At 49.4% G+C, this 11,402-nt stretch overlaps 1 protein-coding gene across 13 annotated transcripts in view; it reads right to left on the bottom strand.

The window, feature by feature from the left end:
* Positions 1–289: 289 nt before the first annotated feature.
* Positions 290–11,402, bottom strand: part of BCAS1 (brain enriched myelin associated protein 1) — a 154,746-nt gene continuing 143,633 nt past the window's right edge. For all 13 annotated transcript variants that reach the window (XM_069953636.1, XM_069953639.1, XM_069953643.1 and 10 more), the window contains 2 exons: positions 2,039–2,335; positions 290–1,264 (listed from right to left, as the gene is read on the bottom strand). In XM_069953636.1, the coding sequence (XP_069809737.1) occupies positions 1,190–1,264; positions 2,039–2,335 (372 nt within the window). In that variant the 3' untranslated portion in view covers positions 290–1,189. The remainder of the gene's footprint in view (positions 1,265–2,038; positions 2,336–11,402) is intronic.

Raw genomic sequence — 11,402 nt, 5'->3', positions numbered from 1 at the left:
TGTAGTTCTGCAACAGCTGGGGGGCGGCAGAGTCCCCATCCCCAATCTACATAAAACAATAAGGATTTTTCAATATCATACAGGGAATTCCCATTCTATGAGCTATGGAAAGGCGTGGGTCTGTGGGCCCCTCAGTGTAATGGGTCTGGGGCCCCTCAGTGTAATGGGGTATAGGTCTGTGGGCCCCTCAGTGTAATGGGTCTGTGGGCCCCTCACTATTATGGGTCTGGGGGCCCCTTAGTGTAATGGGGTATAGGTCTGGGGGCCCCTCACTGTAATGGGGTATAGGTCTGTGGGCCCCTCAGTGTAATGAGTCTAGGGGCCCCTCACTGTAATGGGGTATAGGTCTGTGGGCCCCTCAGTGTAATGGGGTATAGGTCTGTGGGCCCCTCAGTGTAATGGGGTATAGGTCTGTGGGCCCCTCAGTGTAATGGGGTATAGGTCTGTGGGCCCCTCAGTGTAATGGGTCTGTGGGCCCCTCAGTGTAATGGGGTATAGGTCTGTGGGCCCCTCAGTGTAATGGGGTATAGGTCTGTGGGCCCCTCAGTGTAATGGGTCTGTGGGCCCCTCAGTGTAATGGGGTATAGGTCTGTGGGCCCCACAGTGTAATGGGGTATAGGTCTGTGGGCCCCACAGTGTAATGGGGTATAGGTCTGTGGGCCCCTCAGTGTAATGGAGTATAGGTCTGTGGGCCCCTCAGTGTAATGGGTCTGTGGGCCCCTCACTGTAATGGGGTATAGGTCTGTGGGCCCCTCAGTGTAATGGGTCTGGGGGCCTCTCACTGTAATTTCAAACCCAAATAACGTCCATTAATTTAAAACAAAAGCCATTACTTGTGAAACAATGGACGTTATTTGGGCCCAGACGTCCGTCCATGTGTCTGTCAGCAGAGGGTGCAGGGTGAGTGCTAGCTCTTGTGCTGTAGGACAGTCTCCCTGCTTGCGTCGCTGTAGCTTTCGCTGGGGGTCACTCCATTCACACGTTCTCGCTCCTTCTGTTTACTACAATGATACTAAGAAACTGTAAGGAAGATAATGAACGGACGGACGTGAATAATATATAAAACCCGGGGGGTGATGGGGAGTGGACTGATCTCTGTACAGATTATAGCTGAAATATACAATGGTGGCGTCCGCCCTCATCCACGCAGCGATGGCGGCGGCCAGCTCCCCCTCAGCTTCTCCCATAGTCATTTAGTCTTCTCTGGGGGCAGAATGGTGACCGGGTCCGTCTGCGCCTCCGCGTCACACGTGCGCTTTGGCCCCTGGAAGAATAATCAGACAGAGGTGAGTTAGATCTGTATGTGGTGTATATACTGTATATATATATATATATATATATATGTGATGTCTACAGAGACAGGACACAGCACCCCCATAGACATTATCCCGGGATGGGGAACGTTCAGCCCTCCAGCTTTGGATGATGGGAGAGCTGAACGTTCCCTCGTCCCTGCATTAGTACATTGGGGACGTGGATAGGGACGTCATGGATACTACCAGGGCGCATGTTATTCTGATGTTGGGACAGAGAAGGATCAGTCATGTGGGACCTCAGATGCCTGTGCTGTTTGTTGTCAGTGAGCTAAGCCGTCAGGGATAGAGGAGTCTGGGAGCGGCTTATAACCTATCCCCCCACATAGGATACCCCAGCACATTCACCTGCACCCAGAGGTATCAGGAAGGATAGAGGAGTCTGGGAGCGGCTTATAATCCCCCCATCCCCCCACATAGGATACCCCAGCACATTCACCTGCACCCAGAGGTATCAGGGTGGATAGAGGAGTCTGGGAGCGGCTTATAACCCCCCATCCCCCCCTATAGGATACCCCAGCACATTCACCTGCACCCAGAGGTATCAGGAGGGATAGAGGAGTCTGGGAGCGGCTTATAACCCCCCCATCCCCCCACATAGGATACCCCAGCACATTCACCTGCACCCAGAGGTATCAGGAGGGGGAGGTGTGAACCTGTGAGGTACATAAATGATATTCGGACAAGTGGCGCCCCCTGCTCCTGGGGTCGTGTACTGCACTTACAATGGCTTTGAAGAAGTTCCCCAGGGACTGCCTCTTCTCTGTCCTCTTCAGCTGGCCGTCTCTAGCCGCCCCTGCTCCGTTCTCTGCCTGCCCCGGCTCCGGAGCTTGGAGCTGTACGGACACGGCCGCCTCGGCGCTCTCTCGGCTCTCCTGCTTGTTCAGTCTCTCTGTTGAGGCTTTCTTCTCCTTCATGGCGTCTTTTCCCTTCTGTGGCGGAGGTGGAGGAGGCTCCACCACAGCCGTAACCACCGTCTTCTCATTCTTAGTGACCTCCGACCCGTCTGTGATGTCCAGAGTCTGCAAAAGGCAAAAGAAGTCAGGAATGGTTGGTTGGTCTTTTGTTTCTTCTCCGGTCCCCGGGCGGTAAAGCCGACATGTTATCTGCATCCTTCAGATCAGTACAATTACACTGACATCCAATCAACCTTGTATTCCATGTAACTGTTGTTAGGCCGTGGTCACACACTGTGAAATAAAAGCCAAATACCGCAGTAAAAGTGGTAGAAAATGCAGCCGTATTCTGAATGTGATAATGCTACATTAAAGTCTATGGGGAAATGTCCAGACGGACATCTTCCATAAACTTTAAAGGGGATCTCCAATGAAAACATACTATTCCCCGTTCCACAGAATAGGGGCCAAGAAAGAGATCAAGATTTGGGGTACTTGTGCCGGTATAAGACAGATCTTGCATGCCCAGAGCATAGGCGTATTTCATGCCATGGAGCGGCCATAGTACAGTGTATTACTGCCCCGGTATGAGGCCATAGTACAGTGTATTACTGCCCCGGTATGAGGCCATAGTACAGTGTATTACTGCCCCGGTATGAGGCCATAGTACAGTGTATTACTGCCCCGGTATGAGGCCATAGTACAGTGTATTACTGCCCCGGTATGAGGCCATAGTACAGTGTAGGACTGCCCCGGTATGAGGCCATAGTACAGTGTATTACTGCCCCGGTATGAGGCCATAGTACAGTGTATTACTGCCCCGGTATGAGGCCATAGTACAGTGTATTACTGCCCCGGTATGAGGCCATAGTACAGTGTATTACTGCCCCGGTATGAGGCCATAGTACAGTGTAGGACTGCCCCGGTATGAGGCCATAGTACAGTGTAGGACTGCCCCGGTATGAGGCCATAGTACAGTGTAGGACTGCCCTGGTATGAGGCCATAGTACAGTGTAGGACTGCCCCGGTATGAGGCCATAGTTTAGTGTAGGACTGCCCCGGTATGAGGCCATAGTACAGTGTATTACTGCCCCGGTATGAGGCCATAGTACAGTGTAGGACTGTCCCGGTATGAGGCCATAGTACAGTGTAGGACTGCCCCGGTATGAGGCCATAGTACAGTGTATTACTGCCCCGGTATGAGGCCATAGTACAGTGTATTACTGCCCCGGTATGAGGCCATAGTACAGTGTAGGACTGCCCCGGTATGAGGCCATTGTACAGCGTAGGGTCCGCACCGTGTATGAGGCCATAGTACAGTGTATTACTGCCCCGGTATGAGGCCATAGTACAGTGTAGGGTCCGCACCGTGTATGAGGCCATTGTACAGCGTAGGGTCCGCACCGTGTATGAGGCCATAGTACAGTGTAGGGTCCGCACAGTGTATGAGGCCATAGTACAGTGTAGGACTGCCCGGTATGAGGCCATAGTACAGTGTATTACTGCCCCGGTATGAGGCCATTGTACAGTGTAGGACTGCCCCGGTATGAGGCCATAGTACAGTGTAGGGTCCGCACCGTGTATGAGGCCATAGTACAGTGTAGGACTTCCCAGGTACGAGGCCATAGTACAGTGTAGGACTGCCCCGTGTATAAGGCCATAGTACAGTGTAGGGTCCGCACCGTGTATGAGGCCATAGTACAGTGTAGGGTCCGCACCGTGTATGAGGCCATAGTACAGCGTAGGGTCCGCACCGTGTATGAGGCCATTGTACAGCGTAGGGTCCGCACCGTGTATGAGGCCATTGTACAGCGTAGGGTCCGCACCGTGTATGAGGCCATAGTACAGTGTAGGGTCCGCACCGTGTATGAGGCCATAGTACAGCGTAGGGACCGCACCGTGTATGAGGCCATAGTACAGCGTAGGACTGCACCGTGTATGAGGCCATAGTACAGTGTAGGGTCCGCACCGTGTATGAGGCCATAGTACAGTGTAGGGTCCGCACCGTGTATGAGGCCATAGTACAGCGTAGGGACCGCACCGTGTATGAGGCCATAGTACAGCGTAGGACTGCACCGTGTATGAGGCCATTGTACAGTGTAGGGTCCGCACCGTGTATGAGGCCATAGTACAGTGTAGGGTCCGCACCGTGCATGAGGCCATTGTACAGCGTAGGGTCCGCACCGTGTATGAGGCCATAGTACAGCGTAGGGTCCGCACCGTGTATGAGGCCATAGTACAGCGTAGGGTCCGCACCGTGTATGAGGCCATTGTACAGCGTAGGGTCCGCACCGTGTATGAGGCCATAGTACAGTGTATTACTGCCCCGGTATGAGGCCATTGTACAGTGTAGGGTCCGCACCGTGTATGAGGCCATAGTACAGTGTAGGGTCCGCACCGTGTATGAGGCCATTGTACACTGTAGGGTCCGCACCGTGTATGAAGCCATTGTACAGCGTAGGGTCCGCACCGTGTATGAGGCCATAGTACAGTGTATTACTGCCCCGGTATGAGGCCATAGTACAGCGTAGGGTCCGCACCGTGTATGAGGCCATAGTACAGTGTATTACTGCCCGGTATGAGGCCATAGTACAGTGTAGGGTCCGCACCGTGTATGAGGCCATAGTACAGCGTAGGGTCCGCACAGTGTATGAGGCCATAGTACAGCGTAGGGTCCGCACCGTGTATGAGGCCATAGTACAGTGTAGGGTCCGCACCGTGTATGAGGCCATAGTACAGTGTAGGGTCCGCACAGTGTATGAGGCCATAGTACAGCGTAGGGTCCGCACCGTGTATGAGGCCATTGTACAGTGTAGGGTCCGCACAGTGTATGAGGCCATAGTACAGTGTAGGGTCCGCACCGTGTATGAGGCCATAGTACAGCGTAGGGTCCGCACCGTGTATGAGGCCATAGTACAGCGTAGGGTCCGCACCGTGTATGAGGCCATTGTACAGTGTAGGGTCCGCACAGTGTATGAGGCCATAGTACAGCGTAGGGTCCGCACAGTGTATGAGGCCATAGTACAGCGTAGGGTCCGCACCGTGTATGAGGCCATAGTACAGTGTATTACTGCCCGGTATGAGGCCATAGTACAGTGTAGGGTCCGCACCGTGTATGAGGCCATTGTACAGTGTAGGGTCCGCACAGTGTATGAGGCCATAGTACAGCGTAGGGTCCGCACCGTGTATGAGGCCATTGTACAGTGTAGGGTCCGCACAGTGTATGAGGCCATAGTACAGCGTAGGGTCCGCACCGTGTATGAGGCCATAGTACAGCGTAGGGTCCGCACCGTGTATGAGGCCATTGTACAGCGTAGGGTCCGCACCGTGTATGAGGCCATAGTACAGTGTAGGGTCCGCACCGTGTATGAGGCCATAGTACAGCGTAGGACTGCCCCGTGTATGAGGCCATAGTACAGCGTAGGGTCCGCACCGTGTATGAGGCCATAGTACAGTGTATTACTGCCCCGGTATGAGGCCATAGTACAGCGTAGGGTCCGCACCGTGTATGAGGCCATAGTACAGCGTAGGGTCCGCACCGTGTATGAGGCCATTGTACAGCGTAGGGTCCGCACCGTGTATGAGGCCATAGTACAGCGTAGGGTCCGCACCGTGTATGAGGCCATAGTACAGCGTAGGGACCGCACCGTGTATGAGGCCATAGTACAGTGTAGGGTCCACACCGTGTATGAGGCCATAGTACAGTGTAGGGTCCGCACCGTGTATGAGGCCATAGTAAAGCGTAGGGTCCACACCGTGTATGAGGCCATAGTACAGTCTATTACTGCCCCGGTATGAGGCCATAGTACAGCGTAGGGTCCGCACCGTGTATGAGGCCATAGTACAGCGTAGGGTCCGCACCGTGTATGAGGCCATAGTACAGTCTATTACTGCCCCGGTATGAGGCCATTGTACAGCGTAGGGTCCGCACCGTGTATGAGGCCATAGTACAGCGTAGGGTCCGCACCGTGTATGAGGCCACCGTAACACAGTGGGGCAGTTTACACCATTAACCAAGAGCCTCATTATTTTTGTGAAAGTTTTTTTGGCAGTTGGGGGGGGGGGCTGTTTTTAACTATTTTCATGTCTGTAGTGGGTCTGTATCTTGCCATTGCGTTGAGCTGTTGCATTTTTTTGTGTTTTTGCGAGATTTGGGGTAAACACACTTTTCTGGGACTTGTTCAAATCCCGAAAGGTTCAAAGGTCGTACCCCCCTTTCCTGGGCCCTGGGGTTCTAGGCACGGACAGACGTCATTCATGGTTGGAGTATTTTTAATTCCGTTCTTTCATATCACCTTACTTACAATCTCAGACTCTATGCTAAAGCCTTACAACTCCGGAGACCCTGGGTATGGACATGTGCTCCCACAAAACCCATATGCTGGAGACCCTGGGGTTCCTGTATTGGGCCCTCCGCATCGCCTCCTCTCGGGTATGGAAACATGGTCCCGCAGAACCCTTAGGCTGGAGACCCTGGTTCCTGTATTGGGCCCTCCGCATCGCCTCCTCTAGGGTATAGACATGCGCTCCCACAGAACCCTTATGCTGGAGACCCTGGTTCCTGTATCGGGCCCTCCGCATCGCCTCCTCTAGGGTATAGACATGCGCTCCTATAGAACCCTTATGCTGGAGATAACTGGGGTTCCTGTATCGGGCCTCCGCATCGCCTCCTCTCGGATATAGACATGCGCTCCCACAGAACCCTTATGCTGGAGACCCTGGTTCCTGTATCGGGCCTCAGCATCACCTCCTCTCGGGTATAGACATGCGCTCCCACAGAACCCTTATGCTGGAGACAATGGGGTTCCTGTATCGGGCCCTCCGCATCGCCTCCTCTCGGGTATAGACATGCGCTCCCACAGAACCCTTATGCTGGAGACCCTGGTTCCTGTATCGGGCCCTCCGCATCGCCTCCTCTCGGGTATAGACATGCGCTCCTACAGAACCCTTATGCTGGAGACCCTGTTTCCTGTATCGGGCCCTCCGCATCGCCTCCTCTCGGGTATGAACATGCGCTCCCACAGAACCCTTATGCTGGAGACCCTGTTTCCTGTATCGGGCCCTCCGCATCGCCTCCTCTCGGGTATGGACATGTGCTCCCACAGAACCCTTATGCTGGAGACCCTGGTTCCTGTATCGGGCCCTCCGCATCGCCTCCTCTCGGGTATAGACATGCGCTCCCACAGAACCCTTATGCTGGTAACCCTGGTTCCTGTATCGGGCCTCAGCATCACCTCCTCTCGGGTATAGACATGCGCTCCTACAGAACCCTTATGCTGGAGACCCTGTTTCCTGTATCGGGCCCTCCGCATCGCCTCCTCTAGGGTATAGACATGCGCTCCCACAGAACCCTTATGCTGGAGACCCTGGGGTTTCTGTATCGGGCCCTCAGCATGGCCTCCTCTCGGGTATGAACATGCGCTCCTGCACAACCCTTATGCTGGGGACACTGGGGTTCCTGTATCGGGCCCTCCGCATCGCCTCCTCTCGGGTATGAACATGCGCTCCTACAGAACCCTTATGCTGGAGACCCTGTTTCCTGTATCGGGCCCTCCGCATCGCCTCCTCTAGGGTATAGACATGCGCTCCCACAGAACCCTTATGCTGGAGACCCTGGTTCCTGTATTGGGCCCTCAGCATGGCCTCCTCTCGGGTATGAACATGCGCTCCTGCACAACCCTTATGCTGGGGACACTGGGGTTCCTGTATCGGGCCCTCCGCATCGCCTCCTCTCGGGTATAGACATGCGCTCCTACAGAACCCTTATGCTGAAGATCACTGGGGTTCCTGTATCGGGCCTCCGCATCGCCTCCTCTCGGGTATAGACATGCGCTCCCACAGAACCCTTATGCTGGAGATCCTGGTTCCTGTATCGGGCCCTCCGCATGGCCTCCTCTCGGGTATGAACATGCGCTCCTGCACAACCCTTATGCTGGAGATCACTGGGGTTCCTGTATCGGGCCCTCCGCATCGCCTCCTCTCGGGTATGAACATGCGCTCCTGCACAACCCTTATGCTGGAGACCCTGGTTCCTGTATTGGGCCCTCCGCATCGCCTCCTCTAGGGTATAGACATGCGCTCCTATAGAACCCTTATGCTGGAGACCACTGGGGTTCCTGTATTGGGCCCTCCGCATCGCCTCCTCTCGGGTATGAACATGCGCTCCTGCACAACCCTTATGCTGGAGATCAGGTGGTCCCGTTACCCGGCTCTGCTCCATACAATCCTTCCCTCAGTGTCCCTTCACTGTGTGGGCTCCACCAATGACTCAGTCCCTATGGTAGCCACATTGGTTCCTCTCTAGGATACTGGGCTGTATAAGAAGGGTGATCCATAAGAAGTACTCCGTCACTTACTGCTGCCAGAATGGTCTCACCACTAGTAGTCTCCCGCCTCTCCATCTCTTGGCTGAAGTCTCCCACATTCTGTGTATGGAGGAGATGGTAGTGGAGGATGGACGTAATAATCAGTTCAATCGTACCTGGATGGGGACAGCCCGGCCGTGGCTACTTGGCTCGCAGGGATTCTTACATTCAAAATACGGCCGATATAACTACTTTACTGCCGTTTTTAGCTTTTATTTAAACTTTTAAAAATGAAAATGGAAAAATATATATTTACATGTGCCTCAAATCCCTTCTCCTGACCCCTGTGACCTTTGTAGTGTTCGGTCTATGGAGCTTTATTGTGGCTAATTTTTTGTGCCTTGATTTGTAGTTTTTCTCCGGATTCACTTCTATGTTTATTCCATTTCCATTGGGATGTGATGAAACCATCAGTTTGGGGATTGTGTTTTGTGATTATTCATTTATTTATTTGTATCTAATTTGCACAATGGGAAAAGTCAGTAATAAGAATTTTATACAATGGGAGGGATTTATTTATAACATTTTTTGTAGATGTAGATTAGATGCAGAATTTATGTAGATGTAGATCTATATGTAGATGTATATGCAGATTATATGTATATTATATGTATATGTAGATGTATAGTAGATGTAGATCTATATGTAGATTATATATATATATATGGGTATGTATGGGTGCGTCTCTACTGTGATTGTTTCCGGAAGCAGCAAACCTGTCCCTGCCGCAATGGAAAGAGACTGGCAGAAAAGTTTATTTTCAGCTCTGCAAGAATAAGTTGGTGTCTAGCGCCTTCTAGTGGTCATCTAGCAGGTCTACAAGCATCTTATATACAGCTATACAGCAACCACAGGATACAGGAGAAACCGAACATTCACAAAGAAAAATCAAACACCAGGAAAGTTGTTATTTTATCCCTTATAGAAAAAGATAATAGACATACAGCATGACTGTCACACAGAAAGGACGCTGGATGGATGGATAGGAGATAGATGGATGGATGGATGGATGGATAGATAGATAGACAGGAGATAGATTATAGATAGGAGATAGATTATAGATAGATAGATAGATAGATAGATAGATAGATAGATAGATAGATAGATAGATAGATAGGAGATAGATAGATAGGAGATAGATAGATAGATAGGAGATAGATAGATAGATAGATAGATAGATAGATAGATAGATAGATAGATAGGAGATAGATAGGAGATAGATAGATAGGAGATAGATTATAGATAGGAGATAGATTATAGATAGATAGATAGATAGATGATAAATAGATAGGAGATAGATAGATAGGAGATAGATAGATAGATAGATAGATAGATAGATAGATAGGAGATAGATAGATAGATAGATACACAACGAAAGTTCCAAGCACTCCAGCATAAGTGAAAAAAGTAGTGGTTTATTGTAAAGAAAAATTACAAGGATGCAACGTTTCAGCTCCCTCTCGGAGCCGTTCTCCGAGAGGGAGCTGAAACGTTGCATCCTTGTAATTTTTCTTTACAATAAACCACTACTTTTTTCACTTATGCTGGAGTGCTTGGAACTTTCGTTGTGTATCTGGGGATCCCTCCTGCCAAGGGACTTGCATCCTACAGCACCCGCTACAGTTTTTAAGAAGTGCGACTCTGACTTCTCCTCTACCTAGATAGATAGATAGATAGATAGATAGGAGATAGATAGATAGATAGATAGATAGATAGGAGATAGATAGATAGATAGATAGATAGATAGGAGATAGATAGATAGATAGATAGATAGATAGATAGGAGATAGATAGATAGATAGGAGATAGATAGATAGATAGATAGGAGATAGATAGATAGATAGGAGATAGATAGGAGATAGATAGATAGATAGATAGATAGGAGATAGATAGATAGATAGGAGATAGATAGATAGATAGATAGATAGATAGGAGATAGATAGATAGATAGATAGATAGATAGATAGATAGATAGATAGATAGGAGATAGATAGATAGATAGGAGATAGATAGGAGATAGATAGATAGATAGATAGATAGATAGATAGGAGATAGATAGGAGATAGATAGATAGATAGATAGATAGATAGATAGATAGATAGATAGGAGATAGATAGATAGATAGATAGATAGGAGATAGATAGGAGATAGATAGATAGGAGATAGATAGGAAATAGATAGATAGATAGATAGATAGATAGATAGATAGATAGATAGATAGGAGATAGATAGATAGATAGATAGATAGATAGATAGATAGATAGGAGATAGATAGATAGGAGATAGATAGATAGATAGATAGATAGATAGATAGGAGATAGATAGATAGATAGATAGATAGATAGATAAGAGATAGATAGATAGATAGGAGATAGGAGATAGATAAATAGATAGATAGATAGATAGATAGATAGATAGGAGATAGATAGATAGATAGATAGGAGATAGATAGATAGGAGATAGATAGATAGATAGATAGATAGATAGGAGATAGATATGAGATAGATAGATAGATAGATAGATAGATAGGAGATAGATAGATAGGAGATAGATAGATAGATAGATAGATAGATAGATAGGAGATAGATAGGAGATAGATAGATAGATAGATAGGAGATAGATAGATAGATAGATAGATAGATAGATAGATAGATAGATAGATAGGAGATAGATAGATAGATAGATAGATAGATAGGAGATAGATAGGAGATAGATAGGAGAGAGAGAGATAGATAGATAGATAGATAGGAGATAGATAGGAGATAGATAGATAGATAGGAGATAGATAGGAGATAGATAGATAGATAGGAGATAGATAGATAGATAGAT

Source organism: Dendropsophus ebraccatus, chromosome 14 (assembly GCF_027789765.1).
Source record: "Dendropsophus ebraccatus isolate aDenEbr1 chromosome 14, aDenEbr1.pat, whole genome shotgun sequence".
NCBI classification, from domain to species: Eukaryota; Metazoa; Chordata; class Amphibia; order Anura; family Hylidae; genus Dendropsophus; species Dendropsophus ebraccatus.
Note: the sequence above shows the minus strand (reverse complement) of the source record. Positions and strands in the feature narration are given on the sequence as shown.